This window comes from Haliotis cracherodii, unplaced genomic scaffold (assembly GCF_022045235.1).
Source record: "Haliotis cracherodii isolate W230 unplaced genomic scaffold, xgHalCrac1.p SCAF_10, whole genome shotgun sequence".
In the NCBI taxonomy this organism is placed as follows: Eukaryota; Metazoa; Mollusca; class Gastropoda; order Lepetellida; family Haliotidae; genus Haliotis; species Haliotis cracherodii.
Window position 1 is genome coordinate 2038691 of NW_027266265.1, and position 26809 is coordinate 2065499.

Here is a 26809-nt window from a genome sequence, read left to right on the forward strand (position 1 = left end):
ATGATAAATATTAAAAGACATTGCCGAGTCTGTGTGTATTTAGCTATAGAGACAGTGTTACTTTTCGTGTATTGTATTCTAGACATATACGGTCACAGACTGGTTATCTTTAAATACATACATTTAGCTGCCGATGCTATGCTACTCATTATATTGAAACATGAAATTTCCCCGTGAAAATACAAACGATGAGACGAATAACAGGACAACAATATAAATGCAGATAATAGAACACGTTGACCAACAAATCACTTGATACAGAAAAAGTTATACACGTTGAAAATAATGTTTAATAAGCATCCACGATTTCCATAACTAAAATGGCGTTATATGTTAGATTGATATTTAGACGACTGGAATACTAACGCTAATATTTTATCCGGGACTCTCTATTATTCTCTATTATTCAGTATAGTATTTGATGTCTAGTTGAACTGCATGAAATTAACATCTAGCACGAATAAGAACAGGTGGGGCAATGCTTCAGATAGATATTGGAAAACCGAACCTGCCACTTTGTAATTTGAACTAGGTTGAAGTTTTACGTTATTTTAAAATGTCCATGGTATGATAATGTAAGAAAACTGTATATGTATATACGCCCCAAGTATAGAGAAAATTGTATTTTTTCTTATGACGGATACTAATAATATAATTGTTAAATAGTTGTCCAAGTTCTGTAAAAAAAAAACTTTTATAAAAAAAATAGTGTTAACGTCATAAAAACTATACATTACTCACCCTAACCTTAATAATATGTGACCTATATGTATGTGGGCCTTTGGCCTTGAATACATTAAACTGAATTGAATTTCACCTCACTGTCGTTTATGTACCATGCTTAGATCTGACATCTGATTCATGATCAGTGATGTATTTATTTATAGGCTTTCAGCCCAGGACTAGTATTACATGATGCAGTTGTGAATGAGGTGCACCAGGGTCTAATTGGAGTGACAGTAATATGACAATCTGTGCCTCCTTATTGACATAACCCTCTCATGTACATCATATATTTTGTGATTGTCCCATAGCCATGCATAGTCCCTCGATTTTCAATTAGTCTGCATGTCGGTACTTTAGTAAGTACTCGCGGTTGACGAATCCGACACGGTCGTAATCGATTACAATCGGAAACCACGTTTATTGTGTATTGTGATCATCAGACCATGAACAATGTCGTCCCGAAAAACAAAGAATAAACCTTCAACGAATACAGGTGTATCTGCAGGACAAACACATGTTAAGGTATAGCTTGTTTCATATTTGTCCGGTTTGGCTAATGTGGCAGCCGTTGTTTTCAAATATGTTTGGGTGGCATTCAAGTAGCCAGACGCAGATCGTTCTAGTGAATAAAAGTTGTAAAGATTATTCATGATCTTACTGACAGAAACCGCCAGACCTTGACACTCTGTAAGAAAGGATAATATATAACAGGCTGTGGAAAAGCGTCGAGCAGTTTTCCAGCTGAGTGTGCCAACCATACGCTTTGAGGTAAGACTGTTTTATTATTTTGCTATGACTAACGCTACACGTTCACATACTGTGAGTGAGGTGTTCTGTTAGAAGCATGGTATAGTGATTGTGTAATAATTGTGATATTCCTATTTGCAAATCCGGACTTGTTGATCTTGGCGCATTAGAAATTAACAGATTCTGGCAATATCGCAATCTGAATATTGGAACTTCAATCATGCAGTTGTCGCGGGTTCAGCCAACGATGGAATTGGGGGAACTAGGGCGGTGACGATAGGTTATAAAAGGATTTATTACCTGTGAAAAGATATAAATGACATCAACATGAATTGATAAGTCGAGGGAAAATGAATGTCTTTCGTGTCTGGCGTGACAAAAAGTGGCATTGGAAGTGTCTACGTCACACCCAGGTGTGTGCACGAGACACTGTCGCTAAGACAAGCCGGGGTAAGATTGAGAGTTGTAGCGTCCGTAAAATGAAACAGGGATAACTCTTGCCAACTAACCCTAAATATATCAGGCGACACAGTTTTGATAACAGAGACATTTAATGTGTTCAGAGTTTGAATAATGCGAATAACTCTTCATGTCAGTCAGATCTCCGCCTGCTATAAAGAGGTCATTTACTTTGACAGGTGCAAATGGTTTTGTTTGTTTACAAACAACTCAGACGTAGTTTTAGTTTTTACTGTAAAATGAAAATCATGTGAAATAAATGAAAAGAAAAAAGTTAAATCATGATGTTACTATGAAACTTTGTTTCTTGTCTTGAAAATATCGAATCAGTGAGATTGTAGCACGTTAAACATTTGAATGAATGGCGTGGATTTGTGAATGAATATGATGAGAAAAAAATAGTCCCGTTGTCGAATGAAAATCGTTCTTTGTTCAACTGACCAATCAGCTTCGAGAATCACTAATTGCACATTATGCAAATATAAAAAACTAACAAGCTTTCACCGAAATGGACAATCATGTTCACCGACAATCGCTCATGTTCAATGAGACGTCACATTAATAGCGTCCGTAAATACCCCCTGCCACAAGACACGCGAAAACTCCGGCGCACGGAAAAAGTAATCTTCTAAGAGGGTCTAAGTCAGTACTTGTCGGTTGGCTGGAGGATGTGGTCGCTGTCGAACGCGACGATCCATGACATCCCAGAGGTGTTCCATGGGGGACATGTCTGAGGACCGTGCAGGCCAGGTCAACACGTTGACGTTGTTGGGAGCAACGAAGATGTGTACGATTCGGGCGGTATGTGGCCTGGTGTTGTCATGCTGATAAAGAAAACTGTTGTAGAAACGGTTGGACTAAAGGATGAAGAATGTCATCCATGTAATGCTTAGCTGTCAAATTTCCGTTAACGATCACCAGTGGTGTTCTCTCCTGCCCACAAATTCTTCCCCACACCATTGCACCCCGTCCACCATATGGTACAACCTCGTGAACGCAACATGCCGTCGTTCGTTCTCCCCTTCGGAGGTAAACACGCTATAGCTCTAAGCAGAAAGAACCGGCTTTCATCAGTGAAGACGACACTCGGTCAGTCACGTCGCTGCCAACGGCGTTCAGTCCGGGCCCATCTCAATCTCTGACGACGATGTTGCGCTGTAAATAACTGCCATATGTAAGGTCTGTGATCCCTAAATCCTTGTGCCCATAGTCTCCAGGCCACTGTCAGTCGATTTATCATAAGCTCTGAGGTATTCCTCACTGACATCCTCACTGTCAGGAATCTATTCCGGAGATGCAACGTATGCAAGTACTGGTCTTCATTGGGCGTAGCTACCCTGTGCCCGCCTGTTCCTGGCCTGTCTGATGTCTGCCCGGGCAATCTGTAACATTGCATCAGGTTAGTGTCAGCAACACGGGAGCAACCAAACGTTCCAGCAATGTGGGTACTGGTTGCACCCTTCTGTATCAAAGCTCGCGTTGTTTAGGTGTCAGTCGTAGCAGTCGGTGGCATTTAATCAGTGTCCGTGTTTGTGCAAAGAAAAACGTGCCATGCGTTGATTTAGTTTGAACTTGTATTTTACACTTTTGCAATTTCATTTTTAAAGTGGTGGGGTTTCCTCCCGCCCCGTTGAGTTACAGTGCAGGATTAACCGTGAGTGGGATGATTACCTGAAAAATTTATGCAGACAGTAAACAAATTCACATCTACACGTAAGTCATACCTTTGTGTAGAAAGTGACATAGTGTGGGTAAACACTGTTCTGCACCGGATTCCAAAGCATCATAAAGAGACATACGAAGACCGATATATGACAGGGTCCAGCAAATGTACAATAAAATCAAAGATTAACCATCATCCTTTTTCAGGAAACCTTGACTTAATCAAGTAATGGTACAGTGATTCATAAACATATGCTTTTGATATAGTCGGAATCGTGCAATGGACTCCTTTATTTACATTTACGGAACGTATTTGATTTAATACCATGTTGATGCTCAAACACTGAAAGGATTGTTTGATAAATGGGTCACTTATGACCAAATGTGGTGACCATAGATATACTTGACACCCCTACTTACTCACTCACTCACTTACTCCGAGACCTACTTACTTACTCACTCACTCACTCACAAATCGACTTACACATCCGCCTACTAACTCACTCACATACTCACTCCACGACCTACTTACTTACTCACTCACTCACTCACTAATCGACTTACACATCCGCGTTTCTTACTCACTCACTCACTCCGCGACCTACTTACTTACTTCCTCACTCACTCACTAATCGACTTACACATCCGCCTTCTCATTTACTCACTCCACGACCCACTTACTTACTCACTCACTCACTCACTAATCGACTTACACATCCGCCTTCTCACTCACTCACTCACTCACTCCACGACCTACTTACTCACTCACTCACTCACTCACTCACAAATCGACTTACACATCCGCCTACTCACTCACTCACTCCACGACCTACTTACTTACTCACTCACTCATAAATCGACTTGACTTAACACTTGAACACTTGACTTGCCTGTGGAGCAGGATACCAATATCTGGTGTCATCACTATATCATACTGGTAAACATGCTCGCCACATGTCGGAATCGTACGATCGATTTTTATGATTATGAAAATGTTATATGTCCCTTTAATTTAAAAAAATGATGATACTCTAATTGTATATGGAAATGTTTGAATGATATTTACATAAAACCAATTGCTCTACAACAGATGTGTGATATACAGTGTGCACCGTTTCATACATTACGTGTCACAGGCTGTCTACTAAATTGCGCGCGCTTCCATATCCTTCGAACTGCTACCAATGCCTCGCTCCTAGTAGTAGTAGTGGTTTATTTCAGTAAATCAGGCCACAGGCCCTTTTTACAATATATATTCAAGCATTCAAACATGTTGCGCCACAAGTGCATGTAGTAATATCAATACTAATCAGTACAAGGGTATCTGAGACCATATACATATGGTGGTAGAATTAGTAGTTTATATAATGGACAACTGCTTGCTCCTCATTTTAAGAGCAAAGAATGTAAACTTGCCAAGATTATTGATTGTGAAAGCATTACTGGTGGTAAATAAAGCTTTACATTTATGCTCTGATGGAGATGTATAATAATAACTTGGCAGAAAGTTTCTTCTAAGATCGTCATAAAACGGACAGACTAAACAAACATGGTATTCTGTTTCTACATTTGGAATGATACAAAATGGACAAAGTCTTCCACATTTTGGAATACCTAACTTTCTACCCTGTGATGCCATTAGATCACTGCTCGACGTGCGAAACTGTGAGAGAGTAATCCTAAATGCAGCAATATTCACAAAGCTTAAATAATTTTCATATTCATTTGATAGCTTAATTGTTTTATACAAATATAATGAAGATAATTTGTCAAAAGATTCAAAGAGACACTGGTTATCAATATCAATACATATTGTTCTAAAAGCGGATATAAATGAATGGATACAGGAAACTGATTGTCTATTCGAAATTTCACCATATCCAAAGGAAAATAACAGATTTTTAACTCGCTCCTAGTAGACATGTGGTAAATGCCACATGTACAAGCAGATATGTTGATATACATGTACGAACCAAAGGAGTTACACGAAGACAGGTACATGGTACTGGGCAATTGTACCTGTGACAATATCAAGGCCCCCCTTGTTCATGTGATACCTGTTTATGTAACACAACGCTGGTAACCACTCATGTTGTGGGGCCGCCTCTGTGATCTAGTGGAAGAGCGTCCGCCCGGACAGCGGACGGTCCGGGGTTCGCTCCCCGGCCGCGTCATACCAAGAGACGCTCAAAGATGATGCTTGTTGTTACCCTGCCTGGCGGTCGGTATTAAGGGGCTAAAAGGACTTGTCAGTTCGGAGTATTGGTGCTAAACTTCGGCATGGTATCTCAGTGGACTAGCGAGTGAGTTAATTAGAATTCAACGTCGCATCGGCATTGTTTCAGCCATAAGGCTAGTACTATGAATCGGCATCAGTCCGGACTAGCATAAACAGCCAGGCACACACACACACACGCGCGCACGCACACACGCACGAACACACACACACACACACACACACACACACACACACACACACACACACACACACACACACTCACTCACTCACACACACACTCACGCACGCACGCACGCACGCATGCACGCACGCACGCACGGACGCACGCACGCACGCACGCACACACACACGTGCACGCATGCACGTCGCTATATCAGTGCGACATAAAAAAACCCGTTGCACTTCACACATGTTGTTGGCGTTATGATAATGGAAATGCTAATAGTGACATTAAACGTGACACTTGTGTCATTAAAACGGAAAAAAGTAACCACATTCTGTATGATAGCTTCAGGGCGTGCAATGTACGTCATTGCTTCATACATACATACACTTCTAATCGTGGCGAAGCAATTGTGCTCACTGTGCGAGCATGTGTACAGCTAACATTGAGTTTCCCTAAGGCTTGGATATAATTAATTAAAGCGGATTGTTTTCAACAGCAAATATGGAGAGAATCAATTATAAAAAGTCTTCGAGTCCACTGCACACTACCTACACAACCAGCGTCACATGAATATTTATAACTAAATGGAAAAATATTTTATTGCCTACGAATCATATCTATGAGGGATGTGTATGCTGGTACATACAAACGATCAAATTCAGCTTGGCTGTGTAAAACATTTCCAATGTCCTGGAAGGTCATTTTACCGCATGTATAGATTAAATCTAAATTTACGTATCTATAAGTTCTTATAGATACAGCTTTTTGAAAATAAAAGAGACAAAACCCTTACCATAATCACAAGAAGTCTTTGCTAAAAGGCTGGAGCTGCTGGAATATTGGCGTCCATTGGACGATTCCAACTATATCAAAAGCATGTGTTTAGTATTCAGTATCAAATAGTAATGATACCAGGTGTTCGCGAAAAGTTAAGCGTATTCTGCACCACCGATGGCACCCATCACGAACACATGCAAAGGCAAACCAATTGTTCACCTGAAATAAGCATGGAAACATATGGTACAATTCTAAATACGGAATACGAAACATTTTTTGAGATCCTGGCAGAAAGAAATGCTCAATTGTACCTCAGAAGTTGTGAACTGTAAACCCTAAAGCTAGAGACGCTTGAAAGTTGGAGTCCGATGTACGGTTCTACTATATCATAAGCATGTGTTTATAAATCACAATAGGAGTGCTTAATGAATACTTAAAGATGTAGTCATGCTTTTGTTTTATTGAGCAACGTATTCACCATGACCTGTCTCAATGCTGAGGCGGAGCAATTTAAACACAGCTTGGAATGGGAAATATAAAATTTCAACGCCAGAGGTATTCAGTCTCGATTAACTGCAGAATGAAATCCCATTGGGCGTTAACGACAAAATAGTGTGAAATCAGTGATGACACCAGGTGTTCGCAAAGAGGATAATCATGTCCTGTTTGTTAGGTGTCTAACGTCTTACATTGAATTTTTTAATGGCAGCTCCAGGTTGCCATAACTTCTGTAATTACTGTAGCTGCTGAGGCACAACATTAAATGCCGGTAGAATCCGTCAGTCGAACTACATCTAGCGCCTGAATCGTCGAAGAATATCCCGAGACTAAGTCCCACGGAAACAATTACCACGTGAAAAGTCGAACGAAGATTAACAAATTACTGTAGACAACCATTCCCCACTCCATCACCAAATGACTAATATGCACTTTTTTATTTCCAGTTTACAATGAGCGAGGAATATTCACCCGATGCCACCGGAGAAGAAAAAGCTGACGCTCAAGCCGTCCTTGAAAAGATTTCGGACAAGAATGTAGAGGATACATGCATATACGCCCGTTACTCCGAGACAAGTGACCAGTATGATATGGTATGTTGTAATTTTAACTGAAGCTTGTTAGCCAGAGCTTGCACTTCGATCATTTTGGGTTTTTATTCATTGAAAAGTAAATGTCAAACTTTTTTCAGGAATCACATGTAATAAACAGCCTCCTTATTGCACGGGTATTTGAAATATTACAATGTTGCATTCAATGTAGTGGAATATACGCATTTGTGTTTTTAAAATGGTCAATAAACGCACTTTTGATACTGACATTTTCAGGAACTAAGTTGACTTATGATATAGAATGTATTAATGGATTAATTATAATGAACCCACACGTCGATCTCAGCCAAATATGCCGACTTGTCATTTTTGTCGTAGGTCACAAATAAGCTCAATGGCAGGTCTTAAGGTCAAAACACTCACATTTCATAAGTCAGCTGACATAACTATTCGGCATCCGATAAAGTAGATTTGACCTTTTGCTGATAAAGGTATAAAATAAACGAGCCATTCTTACACCGGGTTTTGAGGGGCGGTCGGGTAGCCTTGGGGTTTAAGCATACGCTCGTCACGCCGAAGACCCGGGTTCGATTCCCGACATGGGTACAATGTATGAAGCCTATTTAGGTGTCCCCCTCCACCTCCCCCACCCCACCCCCCACCCCCATTCCGTGATATTCCTGGAATATTGCTAAAAGCGGCGTGAAACCATACTCACTCACTACACCGAGTTATGATGAATGAACAATCTCAATTCTGCTATCATTCATTTAATGTTTATGCATATTGCCTACGCCATATTCCTTAGCAACCAGAAGTATGAGATGTTCTGCATGCCGCACAATGACACATTGAACATGTATTTTCAAATCATTGCGTATATATAGGCATTGAAGCTATTTAATTTATTCATAAACACCACGCACTCTGCTCTTGTCGGTTTTATTTACATTCACAGAGAGTATAAGGGACAGGAGACATTAATACCACGTGGATTTGCAAAAACTCAGAAGATTTGCTTGAACTTTTTATGGAAACTTTTGTTATGATTATGACGATGGTTTCATCACTTTTATTGACAGGCTGTGGGTGTCTATAACTATAATGGCCCAAGGGAGACGGCTGCCATTGCTGCTGAATGCTTCACAACAAACAGAGACAATGTGTATATCTTGGATGTAGCTGCCGGCACTGGTCTTTGTGCTGTCGAGGTATAGATGAAGCAGTGGTAATGATGCGCAGTGTAGGCCACTAAATGTTTCAGAGCTTAGTATCACAATGCCTAAACATCAGTAGGCGGAAAATTGATTCAAAACTCGTTAGCAAACATGGCATCATATCTTAAATAAGGAAATGCATTTTCTGATAAAATGCCTGACAATCGTGTCATTTGAAGAACCAGGTTTTACCGGAATGATTAAATGTCCCTCTTGAATATTAAGTTTAGAAGCATTTGCCAATCTGTCCGTGCTGCTAGATATACAGGAGCGCTGATATAAAAAAAACCACGATGTCAAATACAGTAAACCACGGTTATAACGAACACGCTTATAACGAACTGACGGATATAACGAACTTACTTTTTGGTCCCGACTATTTGCTGAAGTTATGCTGTATATATGCTTATAACGAATACGGTTATAACGAACGAAAATTAGTAGTCCCTTTGAGTTCGTTATAACCGTACTTTACTGTATAATCTTCTATACATGCGAAGTGCTTTCGCGTCTTCGCGTTGTTAATCAGCGCACAGCTGTCACGTTGCATTTATGAATCGGCGTGGTGTTGTACTTTAGATTAAGAACATGCAAAGTACCAGCATATCTCTACTCTCTCAACTTCTACGATAAATATTATGTTCCATTAGCTTCGCAAACATGGGTTCCTGAAGATGGATGCCATGGATGCAAGTCCCGGTATGCTGGAAAGAGCAAAAGAGAAGGGGTTGTATGACCGTTACATTGTTGGCATTTTAGGAGAAAACACGCTTGACACTTTAACAGGTGGGTTTGGATATAGAAACGTTTTTAGTGGCTTTGTGCAGATAAAAAACCCGTCCTGTAAAAAGGTTATGGCTTTTTTTTACTTTTACCAATTCTGCTTTATCAGATTAAACAGCGGCAACGTTTAATTCGAAAGTCCCAGATCATTAAACAATCTTCGACACATTGTTATGGTGGCCGAGAGGGGACATCGCTTTCTCGCTCTATCGCTTTCTCGCTCTATCGCTTTCTCGCTTTATCGCTTTCTAGCTCTTTCGCGTGGGGGTTGGAGGGTGGGGTTGGGGGCTGATGTGGGTTTTAATCATAACAGAGAGCTGAGATTTTTTTTCGAGTCGCATTTCAAATTATACATATGGACGGAATGTTGAAATTTTCTCACTATCTACTTAAATATAATTTAACAGTACAGACATATGTGCTTTCCACGTAACAATCCACGTATTTCTGCGTAAAAAAGAATTTGATTGATTTATGGCCCTATTTTGCTATTGGATCCCCGCCCCCAGGCCAAGTTATCATAACAAATAGCAAATCACACCGCTCAATAGCGCTGAGTAGTACGTACTTCCTAAAAAGCAATAGTGTTTTCCTAAAAACAACGCTTATATCAATGTTTATTCTGTTAGCGGAGTAGATGTTATCAAAGTGGAAGTCCTCACCCAAGCAATGGTAATACAACCGGATGTCCATTATGTAATTTCGAGTTTTTGGATGACATTTTGTTCTCAGTAACCGTAATGTGGAAATAGATAGTTGATTTTAAATTCAAGTTGGTATTTCCGCTATTCAACGTGTTCAGTGAGGCCGTCTTATCAACAGTGATTTCTGAGACATAAATGCAAAGTATAATTACCGTATTCGACGTAATAAGCGCCCCGCTCTAATAAACGCCCACGGCGATATTTGCTAATATATTGGTTAGTGAACAATCCCAATTAGTACCCCTTCCGATTGATTAATGTACACAAGACTTATTTATTCGCGTATAATACGCATTCGTTATATGCACACTTAATTATGGGCAATTAAATTAGGGAAAAATATATCTGTCGTACATAAACATTTCAGACTGTCAGCATAAACCACGAAATTAATCTTTCAACTCAACTTTTTTTTCACCAAAATAATATTCTAATTTTGAGAGCGCCCTGGGCGCTTATTACGTCGAATACGGTAATTAAGTCTACGCTTATTTTTTTGCATTTATAATTAACTCGAACGTTAATTTCAAGATTTATAGTACATACTATTCAAAAGAAGTTAAAGAACACCCGATTCCTTCATATGACTATGGTTAGTCATTAGAGGAAGCGATAGAGCGAGAAAGCGATAAAGCTATAGAGCGAGAAAGCGATAGAGTGAGAATGCAATAGAGCGAGAAAGCAAGAAAGCGATAGAGCGAGAAAGAGAGAAAGCGAAAGAGTGAGAAAGCGATAGAGCGAGAAAGCGATAAAGTGAGAAAGCGATAGAGCGAGAAAGCGATATTTCTGAAGCAGGATTCAAAGAATACAGATAGTCACTGTTCATATTTTCATTTTGTTCATATTATCCCCCCCCCCCCCCGCCCCCCATTCCTCCATCAAACTTAAAACTGATAAAAAGTAGATCATACATGTCAGTTTTATTAGCCGGTTTGTATTGTTTGCAACGTCCAAAGAATTATTTTTTTCGGTAATTAGATTTGGAATTGAAGCCGAATATGTGCTCGTCCGATTTCGAGATCACAATTATGTTCATTAAGTTGCATGTACATTATGCATACATGTACACAGTTATGTTTCCCTTACAAATTACAGATGAATTAGATATATGTCTCTACCTTAAGACAGATATAGGACTTTCGAGGGCGTCATTAACCCGTAACCCCATTCCTTGGATAATAGAAATGAAATGCGTTGTAAATATTTTTTAAAAACAACTCGTTTCTTATAATGACTTTCGATCAAACTGTCTTCGGGAATTAAATTTAAAGCTAAAGTGCTTGTAAAATAAAGTTTAACTTTCCCGCCAGGAGAGACTAGAAATCCAATTATAGTATAGGCTCAGGCAGGAATATACATATTTATGTAATAATTCTCTATCCATTTAAACTGTATGGTTAACAATTGTGCGTTCTGATGTGAGTTATGTTGTTATCTACTACCTTTTTACACAGACAATGAGTCGCACACACACACACACACACACACACACACACACACACACACACACACACACACACACACACACACACACACACAATTTTGACAGACCTATACTTAAGATATACATAACATATCACAATGGTAGCTGATTTAATATATGTTATAGATAATCATAGTAATGCATTTCATATTGTTATCAACCTTAACTATGTGGCCACACTAATTATGTCTCTCCATATGTGTAGTTTACACAAGTACACATATCAAATGTGGTAACGCCACTCACTCACTCACTCACTCACAGCGGTGTTTACTAAATTACTATATGCAAGTACATATATTTGTAGATTTGCACAAGACAAGAAACACAATTCAAGTTAAACATACATCAAATGTCAAAAAGAACATTTACGGACAACCTTATGACACACTGTAACATCATATACTACCGAAAACAAGTTATAGAACAACCACAATTATAAGATTGTATTTTTGCAAAACAATCAGCCATGACTAATTAACCATAGTCTTCTTAACTTCTTTTGAAAAGTATATATTTAGATTTTAACCTGATTTATTTAGAGCGTATTGCCATGATCTGCCACGCGCTTTCGGCGTGATGGTCACATACAACTGAATAGGGCCATAAATAAATCAATTACATTTTACACAAAAATCGGTGGATTGTTTTAAAATCACCTACGTCTGTACAGTTAAATTATGTTTTAAGTAAATAGTGAGAAAAGTTCAACATTATCTCCCGATTGCAGCAGATATTACATGCGTCCCCTGTAGGGGTCAAGAGGGGATATTGCTTAACCGCGAGAAAGCGATAGAACGATAAAGCGAGAAAGCGATAGTGCGAGAAAGCGATAGAGTGAGAAAGCGAGAAAGCGATGTCCCCTCTCGGCCACCATATGATGTCTTGTTAATGATCATTCGGTGCATTTCTGAAATGATATCGTGTGCCTCGTATCATCACTACTTGATGGTGATGATATAGTCGGAATCAGTGATTAGACTTTTACAAGAGACGTCTTATGTGGATGGAAAGGGTTTAGGATGAGCATACAGGTGACTTGAGTAAAGCAATCAGCTTTCGAAAAGAAATGACAGTACTTTATGCTTAAACATTCATCACCACGTTTTGAAAATAATATTTTTCTGTAATTCCAAAATCAACTATCAGCACATGTGTGGACCAGCAGAATGTATTGTTCAGATAAAGGAGAAATCTCGATTCATTCATGTCGTTTGCTACATTTATTCTTGTACAAAACTGTCCAATATATAGAGAATCTCACCCGAGTGTCTTTTGATATCAAATATATCAATGATTGTTGATATATTTGATATCAAAAGACACGAGAATGAGATCATGTTTATGAATCGACATCATTCTTCCAACCTTTTCAGTTTGTAGACAGTAATATGCAGTGTCTTAGTGTAAAAAAAATACTGCTAACGGCTTCATTAGCATAGTCCTTAGTGAAGTCATTTGACTGTGACGCCATAGTAACCAATGACGTCACAATGATCTGCAAAGCATTGTGATGCAATTTCATTGCAGCGATATCTACATCTAAATGTAGATATCGCTTGATCTCACCCAAGCGATATCTCCTGCGGGAGCTTGTTTGGGATGATAAAGAGATATGTTTTACAGATACATACGACGCTATCGTGATGTGTGGATTCAGCATCGAAATAATGCAAAGATTACCTATCAAAGCATTTGAAGAACTGATCAGGATTGTCAAAAAAGGTTAGTGCTTATCATACAGTTTACACGTAATATTTATTTAACCATTTACACGTTATAGAAATGTCCACAGGTTTTGTATTGTCACATGTAAGCATTTGATCATACATGTTTACTCCCAAAATCATCCTCTATTGTGCTGGATTCCAAAGCTCCATAATAATCCGTAAAAGAGAGATATATTGCTGGGTCGAGCAGATGTATCACTAAGTCCCTGTCTCGAAGATTAACCATTATTCTTCATACACATTGAAGAAGGACTTTCTATGTATTTACAGAAGGTATTCGAGACAAGTCTAATTCATATGAAGTGGATTCTGAAAAAGAAAACTCAAAGGATTTTCTTGACTTTTCACATTCTCAGAAAAGAACCAGGACCAATTCTGTTAAAACATGTCATTTTTCATCTTTTTGCACGTGTGTCTTAACTTAAGGATGGACTTCATTCCATGAACCATAGAGCTTTTGTTACAAAACGTGGGGACCTTAGGTGGAGTTGTATATCTATCTACAGGGGTTCAGGTCAAACTGTCAAGAATGAAAGCACCTGCAATCTGATGTTTACTGAGTGTGAAAACAATATGTGAAATGCTGGACGTCCTCATTGATAACATCTATGTAACATTTAGGGGTAAGACAATTAGGCAAGAAGTAGACCTCCCAGGAGTGGGCACCAATTGCGCTCCCCTTCTGGCTGATCTGTTTCTTTATGCATATGAATCAGAATTTCTGCTCGGATTAGCAAAGTCAAAACAAGATACTTTGGCCATGAAGTTTAACTTAAGCTTTAAGTATATCGATGATCTGATATCGTTCATTAACCGTCAAATAGCCAGTTACCTTCCACTGATTTACCCACCTGAACTGGAAAGGCCAATTAGACCGCTTCTGTTTCATATTTAGATCTGTGCATAAAGATTCAGACTGACAAAACACTCTCCACACGACTGGTGGACAAGAGGGATGGCTTCAACTTTCCAGTAGTGTTTGTTTGTTGACAATTACAATATTCCAGCTATAAGACGTTGATATGTAAATAATTTAGCCTGAACCACACAATCTAATGATAAAGATCATGATCACCGATCCACGCAATTGGGATACGATGACACGCATCAACCTTACTACCCAACAAGCATAGTCGCCTGTTACGGCAAGCATAGTCGCCTGTTACGGCAAGCATAGTCGCCTGTTACGGCAAGCATAGTCGCCTGTTACGGCAAGCATTGGTTGTGTCATACAACTCTTGCTCAGAAGTTGTTTGATGTTACACCTGTCAAGACATCAGTAAAACTTTCCAAACGTTTTATGGTAAACATGTGGAGGATTTTCCAAATTTGACCCATCAGTGACAAAATAATGTCGTATGCAATTCCCTGTTTTGATTTGTATTATGTTCCCGTGTTGTTCTTTCAGGTGAACAATTGACTTCCCTTTGCTTGTGTCGTGCTTGATGCCAATGGTATACGTTCACAGGATACACTCTCCTTTTCTGCGAACACCTGGTGTCATCACTATTTGATAGTGATTTATAAACACCTGGTATCATCACTATTTGATAGTGATTTATAAACACCTGGTATCATCACTATTTGATAGTGATTTATAAACACCTGGTATCATCACTATTTGATAGTGATTTATAAACACCTGGTATCATCACTATTTGATAGTGATTTATAAACACCTGGTATCATCACTATTTGATAGTGATTTATAAACACCTGGTATCATCACTATTTGATAGTGATTTATAAACACCTGGTATCATCACTATTTGATAGTGATTTATAAACACCTGGTATCATCACTATTTGATAGTGATTTATAAACACCTGGTATCATCACTATTTGATAGTGATTTATAAACACCTGGTATCATCACTATTTGATAGTGATTTATAAACATATGCTCATGATATAGTGGGAATTATAATCGTTCGATCGACTGTTTTTGGCAGACATTTTTTTATGGGCTTTGAAAGGGTTTTCTTGCTTATATTTACAGGGCGAGTTTAATTGAACACATCTACGTAAGCACACCTTACAGTGTTTAAAATCCATCTTAGACGCCGGAATTCGCGCTCTATAGTTGCGTTCCTACGGCGGAATTGATGATGGATGGTTCAGACCGCACTGATTGTGATTCTTGATTTTTTCGCGTGGGTTTTACCATTATAGTTTAGGTCTATAGCTCTGGCTTTCTTCCCACATTTGGTTGACAAGTCGTGATATGACTGAAATTCTGTTCGAGTGGCGTTAAACCACACTCACGCACTGAAACAAAGTACTCATAGCATTTGAGGTATCAGCAATGTGATAAGTCTGTAATTATATTTGATCTATTATCCCTCTCCTAGGTGGCTACATCATCAACACTGGTTGGGCCACTATGTTTTCTGATGACGATGCAAAATCAGAAGATCTGAGAAGAAAACTTAAGATATTGGAAGAACAGGGCAAATGGAAGTTTGTACAATTGAAACGTTTTCATAATTATATCAAAGGATGTGATGGCACTGTTAGTGTTCATATGATCTGCACCTGATCTATTGCACGATACGATTAAGTGTTGTTTGTAGTTCTGACTACGTTTTTGCTTTTCTTAAATCCTAAGAATACAAACTTTTTCTTGGCAATTTATAATTAAGGGAGTCCTCCCAGTGAAAAGCTTAGACATTGTTTTAGACGACTGAAGAGTACAATAGCATGGTGGTCAGATGTTTTCTGTCAAGTCAGCATAACATGTACATTGATAGACACTGAAATTCAGCCTCTTGTCCACACTGTACATGTAATTGGTTAATATAAAAATTGCAAGTTTTTACGTGATATTTTATTGGCTAACCAGGCATTTGATTTGTTTTTATGTTTCCATGAACCGAAAATTAGGCCACGGCTACTTACGGATTGCTGTTTCCAGAACGGCTGATGATATATAGAATGGGGTGGGGGTTGTATTGCACCACAGTTTTGGATAATGTCACTGGTTTTGTATTGTTGTCTATTGTTTCGTATTGTTTCATATTATTGTGTTAATAATTAAATAAGTATTCTTGAGAGAATATAGAAGATTGATATTTCCACTTTTTTGCCTTGTATCACAAATTTGCAGTTGTAGCTCACGTGAAATACAGATATGTCACTCACCATTGATTTAAATCCTTTCACCTTGTGTTGGCGTTCTGTTATTATTGTGTTTTTCTTCGTGAACAACTTTCCCCGTGGGGACCCGGGGAAGATAAACAAGAATGTGTCCTGAGCTCCCCATTGCTGGTCGTAAAAGGCGACCGAATTGGGCAGCCTGGGGGGGTGGGGGGTGTCGGGTGGTGGTGGTGGGGGTGGTGGTGGTGGGGGGGGGATAACCAGGATAGTAAATGAGTGAGTTAAGATTTATCGCCACATCGGCAATATTTCAGCCATATAGTGTCGAGATCAATTTATATATAAAAAATGTATATATATATATAAAAAAAGACATTCTGTCAACGAAGGACAGTAAAACAAACTAGGGTATCACAGATGTGAATATAAATCTAGCATGGAACAATAAAAAGATGTTACAATACACAAAACATGATAAAAAACGGGCTATTGATCGCCAACCACTGAAGGTAGATCACCACACTAGGGACCATGGGGACTTACAGTACTTTTGCTTCCTGCATGGACCCCAGCAGGATTTACACCATCCCTTCAGCCGCTGGCGATTGTATGCAAGTTGAACCATCAATTAAACCTAACAGATATACTACGATTAAAATCGTGGTAGTACTAAATTTACTTTGAATGATGTGGAACTTACGTATCCTCTCAGGGGGACAATAATTTTACAGTACATTAACCCCCTTCAAGGATACTGCCACTAACAATCTCAATTGCTAATTTTAATCTACCAATTTTATAAACGTCATATCTTATAACACGTATCAATCAAAACTTCTAAAACAACTCTGTTTCTTTTAAAAATTCAATGATTAATCGAGAATTGATACTATTAAAAAGATCCTTAATTGATGACGCTCTTTGAAATATTTATCCCCCGTGATGGGAAAATCAATACAATCAAGCAGGACATGCTTGACTGAGATTCTCTCATCACAAGGGATACACAATTGAGGATCCTCACCTTTCAATAAATATTCATTTGTATACCTGCTATGGCCAATACGACATCGTCGTATTACGACCTCTTCAAATATGGACTGGCAACCCAAGAAGGTGTAGCCAATAGTTGGTTTAATTTCATGTAATTTATTGATACCTGCTTGGGTGTCCCAATTCTTTTGCATCAGATCTCGGATGTAACATCTGATCACTGGTTTATAATCGCTGTATGGAATATGAAGTGGTGTCACAGATTTGTTGAGAGCTGCTTTAGCTGCAGCATTGAGATACCAATGATACCAACATGGCTGGATAACCAACAAAAAACGATGTCGCATTGGCCAGTAGCAAGAACAGTTAATAATTCAATAATTTCAAGTAAAAGTGGATGTTTACAAGATTGATTTTTAATTGCCTGAAGACACGAAAGTGAGTCTGATAATATAATATTGTTTATGTTTGGATTGGTTATTTATGTATTCTAATGCTGTTAATATGGCCTTGGTTTCGGCAGTAAAAATGGAAGTCTTAAAGATATTGTCCTGGATCAAATTATGGTGGCGCTGGCATCAGCACCATCATCCTTAGATCCATCTGTAAATATAGATTTATAAGTATCATATTTGCTTCTTAATTCATTATATTCTTGTTGATAAATAAGCTGATTTGTTTCCGATTTCTTGAATTTAGATCCACCTCTGGCATTACCAATTGCCATGGCAGAGAAGACAAAAGTTCTGTGGGAGCTATATTGTCAAGATGTATTTTAGCAGCTGAAATATGATGTTTTGTTCTTATTCCAAGGAATGGAGTAAGACATGATTTTTTATTGTAGAGTTCTTCATAGAGGGGATTAAAAACACAACCAAAGGCTGGATTGGAGTTATTAGAATGCAATTTAGAAATGTACTGTAAAGATAACTTTATGCGACGTTGTTGAAGTGATGGTTCATCAGCTTCCAGATACAGGCTATGAACAGGAGAAGTTCTAAAGGCTCCAAGGCAAAGCCTCAGGCCCTGATGATGAGTAGAATCAAGTTTTTTCAAATTGCTTTTACATGCTCCACCATAGATAACGGAGCCGTAATCAAGTTAGGAGCGGATAAGTGTTCTGTACAGTTGGAGGAGGGTTTTCTGATCCCCTCCCCATTTGGAATTTGTAACTACTTTTAATAAATCCAATGCTTTCAGGCATTTAGTCTTTAGATAATTTATATGTGGCAGAAAGGACATGTGGTGGTCGAAAATAACAACCAAGAAACTTGGCATCTTTTAAAACTTTGATAGGAACACCATCTAAAACTATATCAGGGTCCTTATGCGGCTTATACTTTCTACAAAAATGAATGCAGTTTGTTTTGGCTTTTGAAAACTTAAAACCATTTTCAAGAGACCATTTATGAATTTTATTTAAACATAATTGAAGTTGCCTTTCAATAGTATGCATATTTTTACCACGACAGAAAATGTTAAAATCATCCACTAAAAGTGATCCGTCGATCGAATCAGTTAAAACTTTTGATAAACTATTTATCTTTATGCTGAATAATGTGACAAAATACTGCTTGAGGGACACCCTGATCCTGATTATAATGATCAGACAGGGTGGAGCCCACGCGGACCTGAAATTGTCTGTCTGTTAAAAAGTTGGATATAAACTGAGGCAAACGACCTCGCAAACCAAAATTATGTAAATCTTTTAAAATACTATGTTTCCATGTAGTGTCACATGCTTTTTCGAGAGGGAAAGACTAGACACTGCATGTTGTTTGTTTATTATGGCATTTTTAACGAATGATTCTAAACGAACTAAATGATCGATAGTACCTCTGTTTTTACGGAAACTACATTGTATATTGGTAATGAGATAATTCAATTTGGTTTCTAAGTACCAAACAAGTCGATTGTTTATCATGCGTTCCATGGTTTTGCAAACGCAGCTTGTCAATGAAATTGGACGATAATTTGCTGGATCTGTGTGATCACGTCCTGATTTAGGTATTGGAACAACAATGGCCGCACGCCATGAAGGTGGAAAACTTCCTGTCGTCCAGATTTAATCAAAAATACTTAACAGAGATAGTAAATATGATTCTGGTAAGTGCTTCAGGAGTTGATAATGTATGCTATCAGCTCCAGTAGCAGTATCTTGAGCTTGTCCGAGGGCAGTATGTAGTTCATGAATAGAAAATATTTCATTGTAATCTTCCCCATTATATGAATTAAAATTAATAGGTTTCTTTTCCTGCTGTTCTTGATATTTTTGGAATTGAGGAACATGATTTGATGAGGAAGTTTATTAGCAATATCTGTTTTATCAGTTAATAATTCATTCCCATTTTGAAGATAGTGGATACCAGATTTAGATCCCTTACCTTTGATTTTTTTAATCATGTTCCATACCTTCGACATGGGCGTACGTGAGTTTATTTTTGAAACATAAGCTTGCCAAGACATGCGTTTATTTTGCTTAAACGTACGCCGTGCTTTAGCATTTACAAGTTTGAATTTATTTAAATTATGTACCATAGGATGGTGACGGAAATACTTTTCAGTTTTCTTCCGTGCCTTCCTAGCTTGTTTGCAAGTATTATTAAACCATGGTTTACGGATGTGTGGATTAGCAGAGGACTTAGGAATACATTCATCAGCTATGTGATTTAGTTCATCAGAAAACAGTTGTATTGAATAAGGAACATCAATAAAAACGACCAGGATGTAACTTGTTTTCACAGAGTAATTAGAACAACGACCAGTCAGCTTTACTGAAGTTCCATCTTGTTGAGCGAGGAACTTCAGATGGAGTTATATTTTGAAGAATAGTCGGGAAATGATCACTTCGACAGAGGTCGTCGTGGACTGACCATTCAAATTCATGTAATAGTTCAGAAATTGTGAATGATATCAAGAGATGAATATGTGCCTGTACCGGGATGTAAATACATTTTAGAGTTATCATTAAAAATACATAAGTCATTGTTCGAAATAAAGTCTTCTAATATTTTCCCTTTATGGTTTGTAGCAGTACCACCCCAAAGTTGATTATGCCCATTGAGATCTCCCATGATGATACAGGGCTTGGGGAGCTGGTCATATATATAGGGCATGAAGATCAATTATTTGAAGAGTCGAAGATAGAGGTACAAAAAGAGAACATAACGTGAAAACAAAGTTTAAAGTTAACCGAACAGCAACAGCTTGAAATGGCGTATTAAGAGGAACAAGGCTATGTATAATACCCTGCCTCGCCACGGCAGAGGAGCCTCCAGTGGCTTTAGTAGCTGGAGATGAATAGAAATGATACGAATCATACCGTCTGATGTCAATTAAATCAGTATCTTTTAAGTAGGTCTCTTGTAAGCATAGTGCTGATGGTTTATAATCCTGAATTAATAATTGTAAATCATTGAAGTTGTTCCTCAGTCCTCTGCAATTCCATTGGATGATGTGAGAAGAGCTACTCATGATGGCTCAACTGGAGATCGTGAGCGGGAGGGAGGTCCATTCCCATGGACTGGGACTGAGGGACTAACCTCCATCTCCAGGGGCTCAAAAGGATTATGAACCTCTATAGGTGTTGTTATAGGAGAAGGCACCTCCAAGTGCTGGAGTGCCCTGCCTTTCTACTTCAATTGTTTCTTAATATGTTTTGACAAGTGGGCTTCACCTGAAACTGTTTGCATTTTAGCGGTTGTTTCTGGTTCTATCAGTTCAGTATTTTAGGTGTCGCTAGCAAAGTCTCTGTTTGGGAAGCAGATGTTACTTTTGATGGAACAATGTGAGATGTTTTGGTTTCATCAATGGTATTCTGTTCATCCTGAACCCAAGAGATATTGGTTTGTGTAGAGATTGTCAATACTTTCACTACTTGAGTTGGAGAGGACACAGCAGCTGAATACGTTTTGGTTGACGGGGTTTGCAATGGAAGTAACGTTTTGGCTTCAGTGTACGAAATGTTGTTTGTAACTTTGATTTTTAATATTGTTGCTTCATGGTCACATACAGGACAGGATTGAGATGAAGACATGTGCTTTCCGTCGCAGTTTGCACATTTGATGTCATTTGTGCACTCTGAACTCTCATGAGTTCCACTACAACGGAAGCATCTTGTCTTAGCAGTGCAAAACTTTTGACACTTGTAACATCGGAGTGGATTTGGGACATAAACCTCCACTCCGATGTTAAAGTAACCAGCTTTCATTGATTTAGGAAGAATTGACATTGCAAAAGTAAAAAGATAAGTTTGTGTGTTGACAATCGTACCTGCCTGTGTCTTTCTGGTAAATCGTTTTACTGCAGTGACGCCTTGGTTTTGTAATTCAGCTGCCATGTCTCTTCTGTCATGTCTGACAGACAGCGATCGCGATCTCTCACAATACCTCTGCAAGAATTCAGTGTCTTGTGCACTGAGACAACAACCTGTGTGTTAACAAACTGCTGGAGACCCAGCTGATTAACGGATTGTTGTCTCCGTGCACATTCAACAAGGATTGAGCCAGAACGAAGACGTGTGACAATCTTGACTTCCCCACAGGTACTTTGGATTCCCTTGGAGATGACAAAAGGATTGAGCTTTAAAGGAGAGCCATCAGCAGATGAAATGACGATGAACCCAGGCCATGAATCGGCCACTTGTGGAGAGACATCTTCATCGGACTAGACAGAATCTGTATGCCTACGCTTGCATGTTTTTGAGTGAGTGAGTGGGTTGGGTTTAACGCCGCTGATGGACCTTCACTCGAACTGCGCCGCATTAAACTGTCACTGCAAAACATTACTACATTGCATTCAAATAAATCAAAACAAGCATACAATTGTGTTTTCCACCCTCAGTTTGAAAACCTATTTCGACATCTATCAAACCTGGTTCCGCCACTTGGAACCAGAATTCAACCACATATCACCGCAGCTAAAACAGATCCTAATATTATATCACCTTACCGTCTTCTGTCTTCTCCTCCCTGGCAGATGGTGATGCCAGAAGTAGACCTCACTCTAACACAGCTAAAAAAGTCAGAAACTAAGCCGTTGGTATATCAACAATCTTATAACCAATTACGCACCAAATATATTCTCACAGGTCCATTTTTACAGACAGGTCCAAGGATGGTTGCAAAGTTGCTCTACCCATTCGTCACCACTCGCCCCTTTCCGTAACCTGCAAGAAGACTCGTCCCCCTATCGGTGAATGTTATGTGCGAAAATACGACAAACCAAACAGAATGCGCGTATGATTTCAAGTTCTTCGTCAAAGAATCCCTCAGAAATAACTTTTGATTTTAAACGTCTTGCATCTAAAAATATACCCAAAACACAGTTAATTCTGAATGTCTAGATATGCTTTAAATTACATTTGATATATATATAATACATGGGGAAATATATGTCTCGCATTCTCGTGTTTTGGGCATATTTACCTCGTTTCAAAAGGTCGAGATCGCTAGAATGCGAGATCGCGAGAATGTCCCTTACAGTATTCCATACTCACCCTCTATAAACGCAAAAAAAAATCAATTCTAATATAAACTGCTTGCCGGGTACCATCTAAGCTGAACTAGGTCATTCACATGGTTATGTGATGTTATCTACCATGACTAAATTAAACCTAACACTTTGGGGGGCGGTCGGGTAGCCTAGTGGTTAAAGCGTTCGCTCGTCACGCCGAAGACCCGGGTTCGAATCACGACATGGGTACAATGTACAATGGGTACGCCGTATTATTGCTGAAATATTGCTAAAAGCAACGTAAAACCAAATTCACTCACTCACTCACTTTGAGGTTAGCGACAATAATGAGTAAGACGGCATGGATTTTGTTTTTAGTGTGTTGTCGATTTCAATGTTGAAACGCCAATAATAGACTTTAAAGATACAATGGCTTTATTGCGCTTGAAAGTTATCATTTTACTCGCATATATGACAGGCATAAACAGTGCGTGGCAGAGGCACTTCGTAAGCCAGCATGAAGTGGGCACCCCTAAAGATTAAGTAAGCTTTGCATGGTTCAGTTCTCATATCGCGGGTGACTATTATGACGTTACACCGCTCAAAGTGGTGCAGACGCGAAAAAGTTCAAGCTTTCTTGTATCCCCAAAACTTGCAATAGGCTCTCTCAGTTAGTTTCTATCTTGTTTCCTGCATGAAATTTATTGTTGCACAATATTGTAGTTTCTAACTTACAATTGTACATGTAATTATTTAATATGCCTACCGTCAATGACTGAGAAGGAAGTACTTTTCTTTTGAAATCATCTTCCGCGGTGACGTGTTCGTCAATTCGTCTGTTTCCATCAGAGGTGGTTATTGTGATTTCATACCTCTGATTGTCCAATCAAACTCATGTATTTCCCCAAATCATGTTTGAATGTCGTGTAGTAAAACAGCAATAATCACTGTTTAATATGTCCTGAAACGAGTCATCGTGAGCGTGCACTGAAATCTCAACCGAGAACCTGTGTTGAATGCATGCCAAGGTACTGCAATAGAGTATACGGATCGCGTTCCTCATACATGTTTGTATTTCAGGTTAGTTTTAACACCACTTGGACAACGTCTAACTTCTCAGACGTTAATCCCCATCCTGAGAAGTACTACACCCTTTAAATAATGTGTATGGTTTTCAAGCAAGCAGGAGACTGCTTGCTGGTATATCTTCATAGTTCGTCATCGTTCCCCCCCCACCCCCCCCCCCCCCCCCCAAAAAAAAAAAAGCGTGATAGAAATTCAATGCATCTGTTGCCTCTGGTTCGCAATCCGCCCTGAAATATAATCCAGTCACGCCGATGAGCAGCCTGTCCTGAATATGGCGGCTGTCCTCAACACAACACAAGCAGAACAAACTGCTGCTCGTCGGGGTTATGATTGTCATTAACAGATAAACTTTGAAAGTACAAACGACCAAATGAGGTGCGTTTGGATGGCGAAGGTGTAAAGGCGTTCGCTCGTCACTTCGAAGTTGTTTTGTTATCAGATGAATAACTACGACATCCCCCCGTGATCAGGGGGCGGGGCATTTTCAATCATTTGAAATGGAATTAGGTTGGATTTCTCACATGATTACAATGCGGGAAGACCACTTCTGTGCCCTCGGCTTTCATATTGATACTAAATTCCTAAAAGCAGCGTTAAACCATGCTCCCTCGCCAACCCACTCGCCCACAAACGAAAGATGACCAGGATCCTGCATTGTCGCCAGACAAAGATTATCTATTGATAAATGGTTACGTAATGATCAGGTCAAGGGAGCTTGACGCGTTGTCCCTAGTCCGTCAAGTACTTTCCACTTCATGAAGATCATGGATAGAACAGGTTAAAGGCGACTATGCTTGTCGGAAGAGGCGACTAACGTCATCGATCCAATTGCGTGGATCGATGTTTATGATCTCAGTCACTGGATTGTCTGGTCCAGAATAGATTATTTACAGACAGCCGTCATATATCTGGAATATTGCTGAGTGCGGCGTTAAACAACAAACAAACAAACAAACAAAGACTTAATCCTGAACAGCCGGTAGGTTGAACCAAGTGTCGAACAACTGGAATAAGATTTTTTTTTTTCAGAAATGAAAAGAAATCTAAGAAAACGACCAACAATTTTAAATATTCTAAGCAACATGAAAGATTAAAAAATCTTAAGTGTAAGTATAATGCCTATGTCGTTCTGATTTGGTCAAAATATAATTCTATAAGGAAAGTTTGGTTGTTACGATAGCAGCAATAGCTATGAGGCTCAAGTGTGTCACCACACTGGTTCGAACACATAACCACCAACGACGACAAACTGAGGTATGTATAAAACTGATACAAACCTGAACATGTGTATAGACACAATAATTCCGACAATAACACACAATTGTTGAAGAGAATTACCTGACAGCCTAATACGGTAGGACTACTATGTACAATAACGTGTGAAACACTGCCTGGTTTCCACTGATGGCCTGGTCGTGTTAGGCGTCGTATGTCGCCGTGCAAAGTTGCAAAAGAAGCCTTTCATCATGGGTACGAATCCCAGATTCACCACGATTATAAATATGTGTTCGTCAGCACCGTACTCGTGGGTTTTACGAACGTTGCACACGTCTTAGATCTGTATCACTTATGGTTTCCCTCATAAATTTGATACGCAGTTATAGGAAAGAAATACTGTTTAAAAGCGGAGATAAATCAACCTCACTCACTCCACCCAATCTGTGACCTTAGCCTTAGCCTGAACGGTTTAATTAGCGGAGTTATAGTTAGCTACTACAGTAAACTACGGTTATAACGAACTCAAAGGAACCACTAATTTTAGTTTGTTATAAGCGTGTTCGTTAGAAACGTAGTTTACTGTACTTGGTGTCACAACACAATTAACTCTTTAAGGATTATGTGTAATGTATCCGCAAATTGTCCAGCAACATACAAAACACGATGACAAATTGTGTCCTCACGGTTTGTGTGTTTTTCATTGTTGATATCGTAGTAAAGTTGGCTTGCGTGCAATAACTGGATTATGGATGCTCCCTGCCTGTTGCGAATGTTAGGCTGCATTGACTATTGAGGACAAGAATAATAACTTGTTTGATAGGCATTTAGAAGTTGGAGTACTAAGTAAGGATAAGAAATTTATGGATGAACAACTTCTTTATTACAATATTCTTGTAATAAAGAAGTTGTTCATCCATAAAGTTCTTATCCTTACTGACAAGAATAATGTTCATGATAATAACCCATTGAAAGGGGAGCTCGCTTGCAGACTTTATTGAACAGCCAACAAAGCTAGGGACTCTTTGCAATGAATGATGTGCATTAGACCAATGACATAAATCAAAAATAATAATAAAAAAAGGTTTTCATGACAGGCTGTGTAATTGCGCAGTTGAATAGAACTCTACGCTTGAGCCGACAAAATGAGAATACCTGCCTATAGGACTGAACATTTGTGACGTTTGCAAGTGCAGATGTGCATAAAACCATATTTAAAACT

The 26809-nt window shown here is 38.9% G+C and overlaps 1 protein-coding gene across 1 annotated transcript; it reads left to right on the plus strand.

The window, feature by feature from the left end:
* The first annotated feature begins 1421 nt into the window (after window positions 1–1421).
* Window positions 1422–16282, plus strand: LOC139444965 (methyltransferase-like protein 27). Its single transcript, XM_071225999.1, has 6 exons — window positions 1422–1494; window positions 7721–7867; window positions 8908–9036; window positions 9693–9828; window positions 13639–13737; window positions 16095–16282. Exons 2-6 carry the CDS (start codon window positions 7727–7729, stop codon window positions 16280–16282), a joined length of 693 nt encoding a protein of 230 aa, XP_071082100.1. The 5' UTR covers window positions 1422–1494; window positions 7721–7726.
* Window positions 16283–26809: the final 10527 nt, after the last annotated feature.

Excerpts from the sequence above, each read along its gene's own strand:
- LOC139444965 (XM_071225999.1), top strand. The coding sequence starts at position 7,727 with ATGAGCGAGGAATATTCACCCGATGCCACCGGAGAAGAAAAAGCTGAC. Across the intron at positions 7,868-8,907 it reads CAAGTGACCAGTATGATATG|GCTGTGGGTGTCTATAACTA; the intron begins GTATGTTGTAAT and ends TTTTATTGACAG. Across the intron at positions 13,738-16,094 it reads GATCAGGATTGTCAAAAAAG|GTGGCTACATCATCAACACT; the intron begins GTTAGTGCTTAT and ends TCCCTCTCCTAG.